Source organism: Piliocolobus tephrosceles, chromosome 10, assembly GCF_002776525.5.
Source record: "Piliocolobus tephrosceles isolate RC106 chromosome 10, ASM277652v3, whole genome shotgun sequence".
Lineage (NCBI taxonomy): Eukaryota > Metazoa > Chordata > Mammalia > Primates > Cercopithecidae > Piliocolobus > Piliocolobus tephrosceles.
The window spans coordinates 42,412,674-42,433,880 of NC_045443.1; the positions used below are offsets into that span (position 1 = coordinate 42,412,674).

Genomic DNA, 21,207 nt, shown 5'->3' on the forward strand with positions numbered 1-21,207 from the left:
AAGGCAAACAAGAGGTCAATACCTTTAATACATAGAGGCCAGATCACCTAGAAAATAACCCCAAAGATCTCAGCGGCTAAAGAAACAGAACATAAATATGCATTTACAAAAGAAAAAATATATAATGACCAGTGAGCATTACAAAATGCCAAATCTTAATAGTGATTAAATCCATTCACATTAAAATGAGATATGATTTTTCACGTCTTGAATAATAGGGCTCAGTGTGATGATGAAGTGCAACAGTCAACTACTCCAATACAAGACTATTGTAATTCTATACTGTTCCAGCTTCCTAGAAGGCAGCTTAGCAGTTGTGTTTCAAGTTTCAAGAATATTCATATGCTTTAATCCACTAATTTAGCTCTTAGGACTTTCAATCAGGAAATGTTTGAAAATGGTCAGTAAAGGTCAGTAAGGTTTTTTCACATACTTTTAACATTTTATGTATATATTTATATACACATAAACATGTATATCAACCAAAATATTCTACTTCTCACCCTTCAAACAGTGGAATGTTGTGCGGCCATGAGAAAGTATGGTCATGAAAATATTTTAAGGCATATAAAAATGCTTATGGTTTATGATACGTTTAAGGGAAGGATAAAATATGTAAAGTGGTTTTAAATATGCATACAATGCATACATAATCCTGAAGGAATTGTGCCCACATGTAGATAGTAGATAAATTTTTTCCTATTTAATGTCATTTTTGTTAGGAATCTTGCAGTTACGGTTGGCAAAAAATCGGTCTTCAGTTGGTTTAAGCAACAGCAAAAGAGGGGGAGGTGGGATTTTTTTCTTTCCACCTATTTATTTTCTGAAACTGAAAATTCCAGGCCCGAGGTATGGCTCCAGTCAAATCCAGATACTGCAGACCAGATATTATCAAGGGCTGTGTTTTGTTCCCTTCATCCTGTGTCAACTGGCCTCCTGGGCTTGGTGGGTCTGGACACTTCCTTATGATAGCAGAATGGCTGCAGCATTTCAAATGTCACATCTTCCAAGCAAAGAGAGGTTCTTTGTTTGAGACGGATTCTCACTCTGTCGCCCAGGCTGGAGTGCAATGCCACGGTCTCAGCTCACCGCAACCTCCGCCTCCCGTGTTCAAGCGATTCTCCTGCCTCAGCCTCCCAAGTAGCTGGGATTACAGGCACCTGCCACCACGCCCAGCTAATTTTTGTATTTTTAGTAGAGATGGGGTTTCACTATGTTGGCCAAACTGGTCTGGAACTCCTGACATCATGATTGGCCCGCCTCAGCCCCCCGAAGTGCTGTGATTACAGGCGTGAGCCACGGCGCCCGGCCGAGAGGTCTTTTTTTAGTGGCTTTCTCTATTGATAGGTGAAGCTTCTCTTTCCCATGGGCACGAATAGATGTCTCCTCATGTCTCGGTGGCTGTTACTGAGTTATGTGTCAATCCCTGGATCAACTGCTGAGGCCAGTGGGATGTTACCTGTTTGTCTCAAGCAATCAGGTTGTACCTCTGGAGCACATTAGGGCAATCACACCTAAACCCCAGGGCTAAAAACAGAGGCATTATTTCCCCTGAAGCAAAATCTGGGTTCTCTTCTAGGATGGGGAACAGACCCAGGCTAGCAAAAGCAATCAGTGTCCACTACAAGAGACTTTCAGATTGTCCACAGTGAACATATATACTAAAGTTATGATCAGAAAAGTATTAATGTTAGAATCAGAAATAAGTTATAAACTTGAGGAAAAAGAATAAAAAGCTTCCTGCCCCTATGAAGAAACACTGAAGTATGGGAAGCACCCCAAAGAAATATGGGAACTTAACAAGTTTGTAAAAGCTCTGGGATGAATTAGAATTCATTTCATAAACCATGTGGGAGGCAGTGCCATGGAGAGGTGAGTGTCTTTGGAATCTTAGGAGACCCCAGTTCTTTTACTTACTAGTTATCTAATCTTGGACAAATTGCTTAATGTCTTTGAGCCTCTATTTTCTCATCAGTAAGAGAGAGATAATATACTACCTTACTCACAAGCCTGTTATGAGATTAAACAAATACACATGTGCTAAGGTGAAGAGAAAGCACTTAAAGAATGTTATCTTTATCATTACTTAATAATAAAAATTATGGAGATAATTTTTTAAAATACATAATATTTAAACACCCTGTATATATTGTGCTAAGAGTGGATGACTTGATTCATCTTTTTAATTTTTTCTCAGCCTTAACTAATCTTTACATATATACATACACAAATCTTACTCGTCTCACAAGTGTTGTGAAAGGAAATAGATCACAGGAGAAATGTAATGCCTTCTCTACAAGCAGATTTCTTAAAGAGTAAGAAAGACATCTTTTTAAACACTTAACTTTGGTTGCCATAATCATAGCTAATACTTATATAGTGCTTTTCATGTACCTGAGCTTAATATTCTGTTTTTACCTGAAGTAACTCATTGAATCCTCAACAGTTCCATAAGTTAGGTGCCATAGTATTCGTAATACACAGGAGAGGATATTGAAGTCCCAGTAGAGCTAGTATTCAAATAGAGGAGTCTAGCCCCAGGACCATCCTGTAATCACTCCCTTTACTGCTCTCCGCAGGTGACAACTGGCCTCTGTTACTGTCAACAAGATATGGTTTGCTTGGTCCTCAGTTTCCCTTCTCTGAAACTTTTCTGTCATCATGAGCAGTCATACACCTTGAGTGCATGGTTCTGGAGAAAGTAGATGTAGGGAAAACAGTTTAAAGATGCCTCTCCAATAGTGTCTAGTACCGTGTATCAAGTAAGGAAAATTCATGGGACCTTTAATGTGCGTCGTTCAGTGGTGGGAATTCTGCTTACTGAGAAAGTGAAAATCTCTCCTACTGGGGATTATGCAAAAATACAGTGGTCTAGTGGCGTGAATCTTGTGGAAATGCAAGTACAAATGACTGCCAGTTTAAGGTCATAAGATCTGAGAGTGAAAAGTGTGTGAAGCTTTTATCAGCAGAGACCTGCTGCCAGTAGCAACAGTTAGCTCAGGGTACCTCTGTGCCAGCTTCACTGGCTGTGCTGAGACTCTCCCCTGCTACAGTGATTAAGACAAAAGCTAGCACCTGCTGACACTTCAGTTGGTGATAGCTTCTCTGTTGCAAGGAAATGTATCTCCTTAGTGGAGTATGAGTGACCAAAAAACGTTAATTCACAACCTAAATAATTTAGTAATTGTAGAAGGGATGTTTTCTTTGGTTCTACACTCAGACATTTTTTCCTTCTACCACATTATGCTACTAGTTGTTCCATTTTTATGCTGTCTGAAGATACTCTTTTTTAAATAGACTTTTTTTGGAGTGATTTTAGGTTTACAAAAGAATTGCACAGAAAATAGTTTCCAGTTCCCTCTCACCACCCCCGTACCCAGTTTCGCCTCTTGTTAATGTTTTACATATGTGTATGCGCCTTCTTTTCACTTCCATCATTCCTTTTTCTTTTTTAAAAATTTAACATGCCAGACTTTCTACACCCTTGGTATCACTTATTTGAGATTTACATCACTTTACACACACAAAGTGTGAGGTCAGTTTTTAACAGTACAAGTGCAGTTATTGGTGAGTCTCATGCTACTGTGTTTATTGTGCTTTCAGATCCTATTGATCATCGCTTCAGTTATTGGGATAATTGTCTATAGGCTCTCAGTGTTCATTGTATTTTCTGCAAAACTTCCCAAGAACGTTAATGGAACAGACCCAATCCAGAAGTACCTGACTCCACAGACAGCCACTTCCATCACGGCCTCCATCATCAGCTTTATAATTATCATGATTCTGAACACCATATATGAAAAAGTGGCAATTATGATTACTAACTTCGGTAAGGTCCTACTATAGCTTAGGTAACTTCTGACATATTTTTAGAACCTGCCAAAAATAGAGACTGTTATCTTTTAGGCTTTTCAATTCCAGTAGGTTGCAATTTTTAGAAATTTTCGAGTGTAAACATATTTTCTCTAGCATGTATGGAAATAAATTATCTACAGCTTTCCATTAGTAAAAGGGACAAAGCAAAGACAATCATTATAATGCCCAAACTCTGTGTAAACAGATCAGTGCTGAATAATATTTTCAATTACATTAGATCATGTACTCTATTGTTGAAAGTAAATAGTCTCTTTATTGCAAATAAGTGGAATAGGGTCATGGTTCCAGTGGCAAATATGTTCCTCTGTTGCTGAGAGGACAAGCTATCACTGCTATGTGTCTTCCCCCGTGCTGTTCATATTAATATAATTCTCAACAGGCCTTGATTTTTTAATGTGTTTCTTCTCTCTGGCTTGTATCCCAGGCAGCTGCTTAGTGGCCAAGTTAAGTGCTTGCCATACTGCATACGTCTGAGTCGTTCTCTGAATGGCCTGCTCGGTGGTCATCTAAAATGATCGAACTGATTCAAACTCCACAATAGGAGGATGACCTATTTTGTCTTTCCCAAATGCCTCTAGCAAGTTGTACCTTGGTTTGCTTGTTTTCTTCAACAGACCCACCTTATTGCAATTCAGGAAAACAAGATAATATCATTTAGCAGGCAGTTCAAAACTAATTTTCTGTCAATTATACCTATGGCAGTTCTTATTTGATAACACTGTACCTGTAAATTTTAAGGAGCAGTTGATTTTTTTGTGGGGGAGGGGAACATGTGGGCTATTGTATTCCTACTGTGAGGGAGAACTCATAACACTGTGCAAACTTGGAATTAACACAGTGGCTGTATTAAGGTATTCAAAACAGCTTAAATGGAAACAGTGTGAATTGTATTTTTTTAACGTGTTAACTCATGTATCAGTATTTTTTATTAGAGTCTCAAAGCTGTTCACAATTTTAAAATCTTATTTTTCTTTCTTTTAACTACAGAACTCCCAAGGACCCAGACTGATTATGAGAACAGCCTCACCATGAAGATGTTCTTATTCCAGTTTGTCAACTACTACTCTTCATGCTTCTACATAGCATTCTTTAAGGGCAAATTTGTAGGCTATCCAGGAGACCCAGTTTATTGGTTGGGAAAATACAGAAATGAAGAGGTATGAATGTAGAATTGTATTATCTTGCCAATTTAAGCTGAGTTTTGTCTCAGTTACCCAAATGAATAGTTCTTTACTGTAAATTCCTAGATTTATTTTTTAGCCTAAGCAGAACAAATATCAGAAAAATAAGATGCCTATATTTCAAGTTAGATCCATTGAATATTTAAATGGTATTTTCTTTTTAACCTTCCAGTGTGACCCAGGTGGCTGTCTTCTTGAACTGACAACTCAGCTGACAATAATCATGGGAGGAAAAGCAATCTGGAATAACATACAAGAAGTATTATTGCCGTAAGTGTTAACTTGTATAGCCATGGGTAAAAGGACAAGGAATAGAACAGCCCAGCCACGCAAATCATTTGCCTCCATAGCCACATAGCTGCATGTCCACCTCTAAATGGATCAGAAGCTACTGTCATTAAAGGTCTCCAGACAGCATAGTCCAACCAACAGTGTAAATGTATCCAGGATCTAATAATTGTATTTTAAAACCTTCTTTATATTTAATGTAAATCCCCATCTGCTGTAGTTTATACCTACTGGGCTATTGTTGGTGACTGATTAATAGCGGCCCTTTGAGCGACAGCACTGGCTAGAGCTGTGACCTGTGTATTTCCACAATTTCTCACATCCTTCTCTCTTTCCTATATGTTATGCATTTAAAAGTCAGTGTGAATTCCAGTCACTATATTAAGTGCTATATATATATATATAATATATATATATCATTTAATCTATCAAACTATTCTTATTTTTTTCTCCTTTCTGCTAATAAAGATCTGTGGTTTAAAGAGGTTAAATGATTTACCCAGTTTCACATTAGCATTAAGAGGCTACTGTGGGATTCAAATCCAGGATCCCATGAGTCCAGACTTTTAAGAACAGAGGTTCGCCGGGCACGGTGGCTCAAGCCTGTAATCCAAGCACTTTGGGAGGCCGAGACGGGCGGATCACGAGGTCAGGAGATCGAGACCATCCTGGCTAACATGGTGAAACCCCGTCTCTACTAAAAATACAAAAAACTAGCCGGGCGAGGTGGCGGGCGCCTGTAGTCCCAGCTACTCAGGAGGCTGAGGCAGGAGAATGGCCTAAAGGCATAAACCCGGGAGGCGGAGCTTGCAGTGAGCTGAGATCCGGCCACAGCACTCCAGCCGGGGTGACAGAGCAAGACTCCGTCTCAAAAAAAAAAAAAAAAAAAAAAAAGAACAGAGGTTCTTGCATGATCCTAAGGCACTGGGATACATAATGTTTTAAGAAATAATTGTCTAGAATAATAACCACAAAGGTTTTGACTTACTGTTTTCCTAGAAATGAGCACAACAGAATAGTTGTACTTAAGATGGTAACTAAGATTTCATTGCCCTTTACAACTTTCACTTAGGCCCCCTCCCCTATCAAAGTGTAAAGTCCAATACCATCTGCAATTTCTGCAAATTTCAGGGAGCTTTTTGTTTTGGTCTTCTATTGCTGCAATAACAAATTACCCCAAGATTAATGGGGTAAAAACAACATGTAATATCTTATGGTCCTGGGGGTCAGAAGTCTCACTGGACTAAAATCAAGGTGTTGGTGGGGCTGTGTTCCTTTCCAAGGGCTCTGAGGTGAATCTCTTTGCCTTTCCTAGCTTCTGGAGGCCACCATCTATGCTCCCTGCCTTGTGACCTCCTTGTGACCTCTTCTCCATCTCAAAGCCAGCAAAGTTTCATGTTTGTGACTGTGTTCTGTAGTCACCTCTCCCACTTCCTGCCTTCTACCCCCTGTCCCCCTCCTCTCCTCATCTCCCCCACTACCTCTTCCCTTCTTTTGTTTGGAAACAAAAAGGCTCCACCTTTATAAGAAGACTTTTATCCCACTATATATACCTGGGAATTGTTTTAAATTTATCACCCTCTTTATAGGCTCTCACCTCCTGCCGTGTTGCCCTCTTCCCTCCATCACATACAGCTTCTCTCTCTTTCTTCTCCTACTCCTGGCATTTTTCTCCCCAGTCGCCAAGTTTCTGTTCATTCTCTTTGTTGAGCAGTTAACTCACTCTGGGTTTCAGTGCATCCTTCCAGATTTCTTAACAGGTATTATTCTCCATCTTCAATGGAAACTTTCAGGGTCTTTCTCTAAATAAAGATCTCTCTCCTTCCTCTTCCCCCACCCAGAAAGGGATTCTGTTTTTAGCTGTGAAATTTTTTTTTTTTTTTTTTTTTTATCCTTCTCTACAGAAAACAACCCTCACTTTCATTGAGCTCATATTCAGATTTTTCCAGATAAGTAAAAGTAGGTCATGAATAAATAGTACTGTGTTTCTAAATGAAAACAAATGTATAAAATTGAGGAAAGTCTTCATTCTGAGATTAAAAAGTGTTTTCTGAAAAAAAGTAGGTTAATTATTTAACACTGTGTTTCGGTAACATTGGTTTTTAGCAGCTATTTCCTAAACTCGTATTGAGAAATTCATATGAAATGAAATTTGTTCACATGAAATATTTTAAAGGATCAGTTATACTATCCGTGGTTTATACTTTCACTTCAAGTAAGCTCATTGTTGAAAATTATAATGATATGAGCTTTGCCTCAAATTTCTCCTCCTATATTTTCTTGTTTGAAAACTGGGAATGCTGAGTGTTAGCCACGTTAGAGAGTGACTGTGCTGCTTCTCTTTGTGTAGGTGCCAGTTTTCTTACCTTTGTTATACAAAATCCTAATTTATCAAAGATATATCAGCCAGGCGCGATGGTTCAGACCTGTAATCCCAGCACTTTGGGAGGCCTAGGTGGGCAGATCACCCGAGGTCGGGAGTTCGAGACCAGCCTGACCAACATGGAGAAACCCTGTCTCTGCTAAAAATACAAAATTAGCCAGGCATGTTGGTGCATGCCTATAATCCCAGTTACTCGGGAGACTGAGGCAGGAGAATCGCTTGAACCTGGAGGCGGAGGTTGTGGTGAGCTGAGATCGTACTATTGCACTCCAGCCTAGGCAACAAGAGCGAAACTCCATCTCAAAAAAAAAAAAAAAAAAAAAAGATACCAGTTATCTTTTCTATCCAAAGCTATACCAAAAATAGAGAAAAGCCTTATAAGTCAGCAGATGTTTTCACATCATGTAAGTAGTCAACAGAAACCTGGAGAAATGTATTTTACCACACATGTACCCTCTTCCTTCCTCCCCCTCCCGCCTTTGGGCCCATACCCCTTGACTAGGATTCTTGGAACAAGGAAAGGAGCGTATCTGGCTCAGGGATCCAGGTTCCTTTTGGGACCTCCCCAGTACCTGACATGTGACAGGGACTCAGTATAAAGCAGCTGAGTGAATGAATGAGTGCCTTATATGCTTCAGATACATCACATCAGTAAATTACAGAGTTGTCAGTGAGACTCAGAGAGCAAGCTCAGAGCCCTTTGGCCTTCCCAGCTCCACTTAGTGTTTTGATATTTAAGGCATTCTTGGGGATTTTATTCTGTTCTTAATAAAAGACTAGTATAATTCCTGTGTTAAACAGCTCACTCTGGAGAAATTTTTATAATAAAATGTCAGAGATAATAGAATTAAGGATGCAAAATGCCCATAGCATCATTTTTTGGTATTTAAATAGTAGATGGCTATAATTTTCCTTTATATACATTTGTACATGTATATTGTAACATAAATACCTCTTTTTATATTAATAAGTATACTTATTTGTATAATAAGAAAAAAGAACTGTTTTAGGAGAAAATGTCCCTTCTCAAGATAGGATTTGGAGAGAAGATGAGCTATAGGCAATCAGAGTCCTAAATATAGGTGTCCCTCACTATCCACACTTACTCTCTAAGTTCAGAAACAGTAAACTCACACATAAAATAGATTCAAATAGTGAAGGATGCTTGTATTTCAAAATTAGCAAGTGGGAATACTGTAGAATGTCTGAAACAGAAATGATTATCTCCAGCATGTGGATTAAATGTGATAATGGAGGTGAAGAGGAAGTGAGATGTAAAGTGCTTCTCACCATGTTTGGCACAAAATAAGGACCTAGTAAAGCACAACTGATGATGTGGCTATGACAATACACATGGTAAATTCCTATGGAAATTATTTTGTAACGCCTGCTTCTAGCCTTCGCCAGGGAAAAAATATCTGGTGTGTATATTTTTCTAAAAGTTCTGTGGGTGATTCTCATGTGAAGTCAAGATTGAGTTCCCTGCACTAGAAACACAGACCTATGGAAAACGGAAACATGAGTGGTTAAACTCAGGAAAACCAAACAAGAGGCTCAGCGTCTGTAAGTCAGAAATGAAAGCTAGTAAGAAAGACTTCTAAGATGACCTGATAAGAGAAGGAAGTGCCAGATGACACAAGTAGTTGCCAGGACAGAAGTTTCATCCTGAATCTGAATTTTGATGTGATTTAGAGCCCAGATAGAAGAAGACCTGCTTCTTTGAGGGCATGGAAAGGATTCAGCAAAAGGCTGAGGCTAGAAGTGTGGGAGGCAGAGCAAAGGATAAACCAAGAGAAACCACACCCAGTGACGTTAGAGTTAGGTGTCATGAAGGGTGATGGAGACGTGTAGTCCTTGGTGCTACCTGAGTCACACCCCGCTTGGAATGACTGTAAAACTGCAGATTCTGGAGCTTATCTCAGACCTTTTGGTTGAGAGCATAGGAAGCTGCACTACTCATAAGCATTCCACGCCGTGCTTGTATGTGCTGAAGTGGGAACCACTGATCCAGGTGGCCTGGATAACTGAGCCAAGAGTCTAGGTAACATAGTCCTTATTTACACTTGGTTTCAGCCAGTGCAGCCTGTATTGCTCAACAGAAAATCCCATACAGCAGGTTTTGATGTGTTAGGAAACGTGCTACATCCATTACCTATTTTGAATCATTTAATCCTGACAGCAGCCCTGGGCAGTGTAAGTTTTATCACCCCCGTTTTATTTATTTATTTATTTATTTTTACCAGAGTTAACCCGCTAAGAAATAGAGTTTGGATTCAGATTCAGGGGTGTCTGAACTCATATCCCCTCCACTTTCCACAGCCTCCTGCTGCCTGTCTTAACATCATCGAAGAGAAAGAAGTGGGGAAAGATTGTGAGGTCAGAGATGTCTCCTGTAGTAGAGATAATTTTCCCTGAGTAAAGCTTCAGTAGCAGTCAGTGAGAAGTGAGCCCTGAGATCAGTAGCAGTGGGAAACCCAGCAGAGTGAGCCATTTGTACTGTCTGTCTTATGCTGGCTGGGTGTGCACGTGTGCACACATGATGGAGAGGATGAGGGTCTGCCTGGTTTTCTTACAGTAACTGTCCTTAACCATCACGGGATGCCTTCTCATTATCAGAGTTTGAAGGCCACACCCACATGTTTAATCACCCAGTGTATCCAGATGTTAGATCTGTATTTGGAGTTGTTGTCATGCCTCTTCTGATGACTCCACAGGTAAACCACAAACCGGCAGTTGCTTGAGGGGACAACAGTTCTTTATGCCACAGGTGCACACCTCATTTTACTGCCAACTCAGATTTCTTTTCCAGACAAATTGCCATAAAAGGGGGGAAGCGGCCGGGCGCGGTGGCTCAAGCCTGTAATCCCAGCACTTTGGGAGGCCGAGACGGGTGGATCACGAGGTCAGGAGATCGAGACTATCCTGGCTAACACGGTGAAACCCCGTCTCTACTAAAAAATACAAAAAATTAGCCGGGCGAGATGGCGGGCGCCTGTAGTCCCAGCTACTCAGGAGGCTGAGGCAGGAGAATGGCGTAAACCTGGGAGGCGGAGCTTGCAGTGAGCCGAGATCGTGCCAGAGCGACAGAGCGAGACTCCATCTGAAACAAAAAAAGGAGGGGGGGGGGGAAGCACTTATCTCAGCCACAAGGCTTTTGAGAGAGGGAAAAAACATGACATAAAAAAGAGACAGTGGGCAGCTCAGTGGGCAGTATCCAGGGGTGGACAGAGCGCTGGGACGCAGTCCAGGCTGTTTTCTCCTAGCTCTGCGCTATGACCTGGAGGAGGCATTTCACTCCTCTGGTCCTTAAATGATTCAGCTTAAAATAGGAATTGGACCTATTTTATCTAAAGTCAGATTATGTCACTTTCCTACTTGGTGCCCTCCAGTGGCTCCTCACTTCCCTCGGAGGAAAAAAACGGCCCAGATCCTGACAGTGGTCTCCTATCCCTACCCTGTGTGCTGTCTGTGAATCATGGAGGCCTGCTCCTGCCTCAGGGTCTCTGTCATCACTGTTCCCTCTGCCTGGGACTTCTTCCCCCAGGTTTCCCACTCCTTTGTCTCCTTCACATCCTTAATCACACATCATTCTGAGGAGGCCTTCACCGGCCACCTCCCTAGACACAAATGCAAGCATTCCCTGCCCTACTTAGTTTTCTCCACAGCACTTACCACCAGCTCACATACTATATCTTGTTTTCTCTGGTGATTTTCATACTGGCAAGACCATTTTGAATGACAAGGGGGAAATGAAAAAACAAACAACTGAAGTTAATCAAATGTGGGAACCTGCCTTTTAAAAATTAAGCTGCCCATAGGAAAAAGGTAGGAGAAAAAAATAGTAGCAGCTGCAGCTTTGATAAACCCAGGTATGTAGTCCTATTTTTCAAAATATTTTGGAATAAGGAGGCAGAAATAGAAACAAATTTAGCATGCAAACAAAAAATAGTTTATTGAGAAGATTACTGGTGCAGCTTTAAGATAGCAGCAAAATATTTTTATGACTTTGGCCTGATAATATTCGTTCTAATTTATTAATTTTTTTTTTTTTTTTTTGGCAGCTGGATCATGAATCTAATTGGGCGATTTCACAGAGTTTCTGGATCAGAAAAGATAACCCCACGATGGGAACAGGACTACCATCTGCAGCCTATGGGCAAACTGGGATTATTTTATGAATATCTTGAAATGAGTAAGTTCTTAGTGAAGTTTTTAGTGATATAAAATATGTTGGAGTATGTTGTGGATCCCAAAAGCATCTGTTATTGAGCCATATTAACATTTAGCATATTGAAGAAGAGTATGTTTTTCTCCACTAGATAAAATTATACAATCCGGCTTTCAGATAAGGTGGTCATGCATGTCTTTGTCAATATTTATGTTGTACAAAGCTAGAAATTTATTAGCGGGCAATGGAATGCAGTATTCATTGAGGTACATCATTACCATTAATTCTTTTTTTTGTTTTTTTTTTCTGAGACAGAGTCTCGCTCTATAGCCCAGGCTGGAGTGCAGTGGTACAATCGTGGCTCACTGCAACCTCCGCCTCCCAGGTTCAAGCGATTCTCCTGCCTCAGCCTCCCGAGTAACCGGGATTACAAGCCACCACACCCAGCTAATTTTTGGACTTTTAGTACTGACAGGGTTTCACCATGTTGGCCAGGCTGGTCTCAAACTCCTGGGCTCAAATGATCCACCCACCTCAGCCTCCCAAAGTGCTAGGATTACACACATGAGCCACTGGGCCCAGCCATCTTTACCATGAATTCTTAAAGCATTCTAATCATGTTGTCTGAGAATGAACTCAGCAACTATAATTAGGTGTGATTCAGTCCATGCAGGCACAGCTGTTGGCCAGTACACTTCTGAACTGAGTCATTTAAGCAAGCCTGCAGGAGCATGCAGCTTCATGGCAGGAATGGTCCCAGGATGCCCACTTTCACATCTCATGCCTGCCTTTGACAGCCTATCTATTTCTTCTGGCCAGTGGTTTCTGCCTGGTTCCTTGAGTGACTTCATGGCTCATAACTGGCCTGAATTTGAAACCTTTGTGCTGGTCTGGAATTAAGATTTAGTACAGGTCCTCTCCTTCCTAAATGCCTTGGTCCATTTTTATATTATTTGCTTGGGCTCTTAATTCTTTTCAGTGGAACTTGATTTTGACCTCTCGGTTGCCTTTAAACGGAAGCATCTCACAATAGATTTCCATAGGAAACATCACCTTTTGTATTATGCATGACACGCTTATGTCTAATAGATGGCTAACAATTTACATGTTTTGTATCTGTGCCCTTTCGGCTAACCATTACACTGAATTACAATTTTTTTAAGCTTAGGAGAATAGAAAAAGAAACGCATCATTTTTGTTGACAGGCTTTGCATTTATGCATAGGGCTTTGCATATTGGCAAAGACACCCCTTTGTAGTTCCTGTTTACAAGTCTGCAGTGAGAAGGTGGTTTTTATTAAATCACATTCTATATATAAAATAATTGCTTTTAAAAATACACATTATACATAGAAACACATCTGCTTCCTTCAGTGAGTAAAAGGTTCATCTTGTGGCTTCTTTAGTCAGCAGTACTTTGCAGCAGCCCAGAGCCTGATTTGAATTTCATTTTTCCTTTGTTATGTTTTGTGACCAGGTTTTATTAAGGGTGTAGCTGCAGTACATATGTAGAAGCTGTCCTTAGTTACTATTCTGCTTATTTTCAGAAGGACTGTAAGACCTGTTATTCAAAAATGAGTCATAACTGTAAATATTTCTTATTGGAACTATTAACAGCATTAAAAAGAATCCTGGGGTAGAATGTCATTTGTTATTTTTAAAAAGTTTTTTTTCTTTAGTTGATAGTCAAATAAATGACATCAGAAGAGAAAGTTATATGGTCATGTGCTTTGGGGAGAAGTTGATAGGACTTTTAAAGTTTCATAGGCTCTTTAAAATAGTTATCAACTAAATAATTCTGCCTCATCCTGCCCTACAAGAAAGTATAGAATAACAGCTATTATAGACAGATTTTTAAGTTTATTAGGTTGTTTTCCTGTTATCTAAATAGTACCTAATGACTTAGAAAACTTGATTTCTGAATTTCTGGGAGTAGGCAGTCTGTTACTGTGTGGGCAACAGGAGAGTGAAATCTGCATTTTGTCCTTCTAGTCTGTGAGAGACAGAATTTCCAAGTGCCTTTTGAATTGTTTTCATTTCTCTAAAAATAAACATTGAGAGCCTTTGGTATTGGTCTCACCACTACACAGTCCCCTCCTTCTCATTTCTCCATATTCCTTAATGACACCACCATCTACCTTTTAAATTGTGGCTCTTACTGCTTAAGGGAAACATCCTCCAGAAAGCCAGCCTGGAGCCTCCACCCTTGCTTGGCCTTGCACCCAGCCTCAACTCTCTTTCCTTCTTTCCTACCTGACAAGTCCTGCTGAGCCTCAGCCGGGCCCCTGAACTTTTCAGGCAGCTTTGCTGCTCTTTTCTTCTAGGCATTAGCAGCACCTGCTACCTGCTCTGGCGGTATGCGCTCTATGCCTGCCTCTGTCCCCATTGCACTGAGCCTGATGGAGGCAGCTGCCACGTCCTCTGCTAGAGCTCCAGTGCCTGGAACCTTGTACTTATAAACATTTAAGCAACTTGAACTTGGAGCTCCGACACACATATCTAACTTTTAGTTGATTTCACATTAACATTCCTCACTCACTTCTCACCAAGTTCTGTATGACCTGTTTGAGTGAAACGTTTTTTATTTAGTGAATTTCCCACCATCCTTTGAGATTATTGGAGTAACTCTGAGCTGTTAACCCAAATTGCTTCTCTAAGAGTGTTCCTGACTCCAAGTACACACAACATAAACGTAGTTGTCTGTATTCAAACCTGGAAGCCATAAATACTGTTTTATACTCAGTAAGGTACTGCAGACACAGGTGTCCTGAGAACTTGATAAGGCCTTCCTGGTAGGCAGGTGCCATAAACGGAGTGCAGTGAAGTGATGAGTGGGCCCTGTTTGTCTCTGGCACTGTCTCTTCCACCCTTGCCATGGTGCCTTGATCTCACTTTCATCTGTCTCCAAGTTAATGTTTTAAAATCTGCTAAAACAATGACCTTCATATATGATTTTCTCCATGTAATTGTACTGTAATGAATATCAGCTATTCTTCAGCAGCTCCTTGTGCCCCTTTCTTTTTCTCCCTCCTGTGCTGAACCCACCGATGCCTCCGCTGCACTCTCCAGGACTCAGGCCTTCTTCCCTTCATGCTCTCATCTCTGCTCGGTTCGAGCCCATCATCTGCCATGAAGTCTCCTAACCTTTACAGGATGTGCTTTCCAAAAGGGCAACTAGGTAATTGGGAGGATTTGCAGGCCTCCAGCTCTTCATTTGTTCATTCATTCATTCACTCATTCATTCATCAAACATTGAGCACCTGCTGTGCCAAACACTCTCAGCCGCTGGGCATACCAGGGCACTTGGTCCCTCCCCTCATGGAGCTCCGCACTTGCCGCATGGTTAGGAAGGAGAATGCTAATCAGACATCCTTGAGCAGGTGATATTTGAACTGGATTTTGAAGGGTGAATGGAAGTTAGTTATCTGAAGTATAGTGAAGAGAATGGACATTTTGTGTGGAGAGGTGGACATATTTGAAAGTACAACAAGCTTGGTCAAAGAATGGCAAGTGAACAAAGGATTCACAGGTGGGAATATCAGGTAGGCAGGGGCCATATCATGATGGGTCTGGTGTGCTTAACCAGGGGACTTGAACTTTATTCTTAAAGAAATTGGGATCCACTGGAATATTTGTAAACAAGAGAACTGCATAACATTTATGTGGAATACGATCAGTCACGCAGCAGAATGGAAGATAATATTTTGGATGAGACTTGGTGGTGGGAGGGAGATGATTTAGGAGGCTACAGCAGGTAACCCAGACAACAAGTGATAGGTGCCTAAATAGTGGGCATAGGAGTAGAGAGAGGGAGATGGAGTTAGGTAAGTGTTAAAGAGGTGAATTGCATAGCAGATGAGGAATTAAATTAACTTCCAGGAGACCATATATGCAGTTCAGAACATAAGGAGAGGAGCTGTTCTCTAGGAAATGGCTCAGTGGTTGGATATTTTTAGCATGAAAACATCTGAAAGGCAATGTCTATTAGAAAGTTGGACACCACAGTCAGGAGCTCAGATGAGCCATGGGTGAGGCCATGAGGGTGAATCAGGCATGCCTAGCAGGAATATAAAGAGAGATGGACAGAGAATTGATGAAGAGGCCCTGGGGGAGAGGGACATTTGAAGAGTGAAGAGGGAGGGAGGCCCACAAAGGAAAAGAAGAGCAGAGCAGTGGGAAGAAATCCAGCAGGGTTGTGTCAACCCAGAGAAGGCTTGGGAGATAATGTTGTTTCAGAGGAATTTGGTTATGAAGGAAAAGGGGCGTAATGGAAAATCCAGAGGGGGAAGAAAGGAAGAGCCAACACCCACACACTCCTAATTGCTAGACCTGGGGCAGGAAGTGGAAGCAGTGCTATAGCTAGGTAGGGTTTTTTTAGTTTTTTTGCTTTTCAATATATATTTTGACTTTTTAAAATTAAGTAAAAAGGAAATCAAGGGGAAATAAATATTCCACAGCAGGGGGACTGTTTGGCCATGTCACATAAAATCTTGGCCATAAATTTCTTATGACCGTGTCACAAGAAATCACAAAAATCAGGACCAAAAAGGAGCATCAGCTTATGAACATGCAGCCACCGGCAAAGTTAGCAAGAGTAGGTCCAGTGCAGTGGTGAGGACCTCAGCAGGGTGCGGGGCTTCAGGGACTAGTTACTCTGCCACTTGTTGTGAAGATGGATACTTCCTTCAGAAAACTCAACTGTAATATGTAGAAGCAAGCAGAGAAAGCATTAGAGAGCAGTATAGGATTATGAAAAAGTCGCAGGCAGGGTTGTTTTTGTTTTCATGGTGGGTGTTTTGCGTTGACTTTTTGTTGTTGTTATTCTTGGTTTCAAAAGTTGCTTATAAAAATTTTCTACTTGAATATCAGAACAAATTACGTGGACTTTTTCTGGTGTTTTGTTTTTAATCCATGTGGAATTTATTTTGGTGTCAAAAGTGATGGCCCCATACCAATTTTTCCCATGACTTAGCTAGCTGTGCCAATACTTGCATCCACTGCTTCAAAGCATCACTTTATAATATATTAAAACCCATGAACATTTGCATCTCCTCTTAAAATTCACCCTATTTAATTCATACTATCTACTCATGTACTAGTTCTAAACTGTTTCAGTTACCATAGCATTATAATATAGTTTAATATCTCCCAGAGCTATCCCATTTTATTTTTTCAGAATGTTCCTGTCTATGCAAACATCCCTGTTCATTATTTTACCTGTTTATATTTCTTGAAGAACTTCAGTATCACTTTTCAGCTTTTTTTCTTATCTTTCTTTGAAAGACAGAGTCTTGCCCTGTTGCCCAGGCTGGAGTGCAGTGGCACAATCTGGGCTCACTGCAACCTCCGCCCCCTCAACTAAAGCAATCCTCCCACCTCAGCCTCCTGGGTAGCTGAGACTACAGGCTTGTACCACCATGCCCAGCTAATTTTTGTATTTTTTGTAGAGACAGAGTCTTGCTATGATGCCTAGGCTGGTCTCAAACACCTGGGCTCAAATAATCCTCCCTCCTCAGCCTCCTAAAGTGCTAGGATTACAGGGATTAGCTGCCACACCTGGCTGACCTGTCAGCTTTTTTTGTTAAATCCATTTGGGATTATTAACAGAATTTATATTAGAATTCTAAATTATTTTGTGGAAAAAAATTTGATACGTCCTTGCATTCAAGTTTGCCCAATCAAGAGTATGGCACATCCTACCATTCATTCATTCATCATTATTTGTTTTTTCTTAAGTCAATTATCATAGTAGTCTTATATTTCTCATTAATTTATTTCTAAATAGTCTGCGCTTTTGTTGTCATTATAAGTGGTATCTTGTCTCTTTTGGATTTTTGACTAGGTTTACTGATAACATAATCCTAATCTCTGGCTTCTCTTGAACAATCAGGAGATCTGGCAACATGGAGCCCTCATTCCAACATGGCAACTATGAGCTGTCCCTTTCCGTAGGACACACACTTGCTAGTTTACCACAGTTGACTGGCTGACTCCACACATGACTATTACTTGCATGCCCTGGGGGCTGATGAGTTATTTAGGATTGGGTGAGTCATAGACAGGGACATTGATATCACTGCTTATTGCTGCTGCTCATGACTCTGTAGCATCACCAACTCTGGTCCTTGCCTGGCTCACTTCTCTGCATGAGTGCTCCTGCCTGGCCTGTGGGACGTACTGGATCCTTCTGGCCCTGTCTGCTCTTCTGCAACATGCCCTTTGCCTCTCAGACCAGAAGCAAATGCCAGTTCTGCTTGCCTCGCCACACCCTCCACAGCCTCACCCTTCCTGAGCAGAGTCGTCCCTGCCCCCTCTCTGAGCATGAGGCCTAATGGGGCTCTACGTTTTCCTCCCATCCACAGTCTTAGTTATGTATCTGTTTATGTTTCCTCTGAAGGTCTTCCAGTTAGGAGGGCAGGGTCTAAAACTGAGTTTCCTTTTTTGGATATTTTCTTCTTCCGCTCCATAGTATCACCCCAAAAATCTCTGCTGCCGCATTTATAATAAGGCCGTGTCAATTACAAACAAGGAGAAAAGAACTTCTAAGCCACCACTCAAATTTTGACTTATTATGACCACAAGGACCACAACTAACATGAAGATCAAGAATCTTAAGGAAGGATTTTATAACTTAAGACACTTTTATCCCATTTATTTCTGTGATTTCTAATACTATCAAATTCTCTGAATGCACTGCACTTGCATTTGCAGACTCAGGGGAGCTCACTCATTTGCTTGTTCTCAGCATATTTCTTCCAACATTCTCTAAGCATAGCCTTCCCATGGGTCCATTTCTTTTTCTCTTTAACTTGTTAGATAATGCCACAATATTTCTTTTTTCTTAAAAAAAAAAAAAAAAATCCTAAACCACAAATCATCTTCTAACATTCTATTTCAACCCTGAGAATGAATAATATGCTTATGATGTCTCAAATTTATTACCAGCAAATAATTCTGGTTGACTAAAGATGTCTAAATATATTGGTCCTATTAAGTGTATACATGTGAAAGAAATAGGCTATAATTAGTCTTCTTTCCAGAGATTTTATATTTGTGTTTTGTTTGAATTCTTTCACTGTTGAACACTAAATTATTATTTACCACAGATGTGTTTTCTCTCTGGGATTTAGTTCGTTTGCCTTTCTCTTTCAAGAGTAAAGAAAAAATGTTGTCCTTCCATCCACCACCACTCCATGATGTGTGTCCATTCCATTGACAGTTATTCAGTTTGGGTTCGTCACCTTATTTGTGGCCTCTTTTCCACTGGCCCCTCTGTTGGCTCTCGTGAACAATATATTGGAAATAAGAGTGGACGCATGGAAACTGACCACCCAGTTTAGACGCCTGGTACCAGAGAAAGCCCAGGACATTGGAGCATGGCAGCCCATCATGCAAGGAATAGCAATTCTGGCTGTGGTGACCAATGTGAGTAGACCTAAGCTTTACAGGGTAAAGACCTTGAAGATGCATTAGAGTTGCTACCTAAGGAATCAAATGTTTAGTGTTTTTTAAAATGGGAGGAAGATGCTAAGTCTGTCATCCACATAAACGACATAGTTGCTATATATAACCACTTGTTAAATGTATTTTCATTTTGTATGTAATTATTTTTAACTGTCAACACCGCCTACACAGGTACTGTTATTGCTCATTTGCTAAACTTTTTATTCAATATGAAATATGGTAATGATAAGTACTAACACTTTTAATCCTCACATAATTATAAAAAGAGTTATCAGAAAATGCTTTTTTATAATGTGGATAGAAATCTGTTCATTTAGACTTTGAGGGCCCTAAAATAAGATCATTCTACCTTGTTTTACTACATATTCCAAAGCTCCTGATTACCTTCCTTGACTCCAGAGCCGCAATTCTTAAAGGAGGGAGGTAGGTGGGTTTCATCACCTTTCCCACCCCACCCTTAGGTCTTTGCTTGCCATGCTCTGATCATTGGCTGAAGCAGCCTCATGCCCTGTATATATCACAGCTGTGAGGGGACAGAACTGAGTTGTTTACAGCCTGTATTCATTGATTATGGGCCATCTGAACATGTCATTTTTATGTACAGCCAGAAGGGAGTTCTCAGGCAATGCAAATTGCATGCCATCCCATTAGAGGAACACCTTCCCAAGAAGTGTCCCAAAACTAGGGCCATTGCCTTCCATATTTCACTGACAGTCTCACTTCCAGTTGAACCTCCCTAAAAAAGTGATTCCCCAGTTTTGTTTTCTTAAGCCACATCTTCCCTGAGTCCCCAGCCAAAACAACAGAAGTTGGCAGTGCCTGTAGGTTAGGCTCTGGATGACGGAAGTTACTGAGCATTGTGGGCTCTAGAGTCAGGTAGACCCGAGCTCCAGTTCCCAGTACTGTAAGCTGCTTGATCTTGAGCCAGGCGTTACCACTCCAGAGCCCCATTTTATTATTTGTAAAATTATTACTTCCCTACCGCATATCATAAGAATAGTACGTACCAACCACAATATTAGGGAATTCATTGAGGTAATGCGTGAAGCCTCATTTCTATTGAATGTTAGCTGCTGTTATTTAATCATCTTCATTACTCATCATTGTTATTAACAGTGACTCTGAGGACTTTGACAGGTACCCCAATTGGAGGCAAAAGAATTCCAAAAGTAGTCACTGTCTGGATTATGGTTACAGTTTTATACAATAAACCTGTATAACCTAGCTGTCATCCCTACCCCAGAACCTTAAATATATCTGAATTGCATGCTATCTGTACTATTTGGAGAAAGGTGCAAATTGCACATAAAAACCAACTACTAGGGTATGTCAGTTTCCTTTCACCCAGGTACTCCACACCTTCAACATCTACGGTGCTGCAAAATGAAGACTGATGTTTAGAAAAATGGCCATGATGCCTTTCAAGTTCCTCAGTCATAAAACAATGAATCTGTCATGTTCAGTATGCTCTAGTACACTGAGCTGGGCAAGAACGTGGACTTGTGTGCTTTAAGAAAATTTTCAGCAGCAAAGTTTGAAACTAAAAGGGTTTTTATTTGCAACGAACCAGAAAATTCAGTTGACTCAAACTCTCCCTATTCCTCAAGCATTCTAGATTGATTGTATTAGGTACCTTTTCCCAGCATCCGTGCCATGGCTCCACTCCATGAGCACAGATGGAGGATTGGCTGTTTCCAAGGCAACTCAGTGTGTGTATGTGTACAGATACTCATGCCGGCTAATTGGTGCTATTGGTTCTTATCCAATAATGCCTTTTTCTTATCACTTAACCTAGGAAAACTGCTTATGAGATTTGTGACATTGATTAAACTATGGGCAATCCCTTTT

General features: G+C 40.6%; 1 protein-coding gene across 3 annotated transcripts in view; it reads left to right on the forward strand.

The window, feature by feature from the left end:
* ANO6 (anoctamin 6) overlaps positions 1 to 21,207 on the forward strand; it is a 227,717-nt gene that overhangs the window by 192,368 nt on the left and 14,142 nt on the right. For all 3 annotated transcript variants that reach the window (XM_023231172.1, XM_023231170.2, XM_023231173.2), the window contains 5 exons: positions 3,604 to 3,829; positions 4,864 to 5,033; positions 5,230 to 5,327; positions 11,790 to 11,920; positions 19,115 to 19,320. In XM_023231172.1, the coding sequence (XP_023086940.1) occupies positions 3,604 to 3,829; positions 4,864 to 5,033; positions 5,230 to 5,327; positions 11,790 to 11,920; positions 19,115 to 19,320 (831 nt within the window). The remainder of the gene's footprint in view (positions 1 to 3,603; positions 3,830 to 4,863; positions 5,034 to 5,229; positions 5,328 to 11,789; positions 11,921 to 19,114; positions 19,321 to 21,207) is intronic.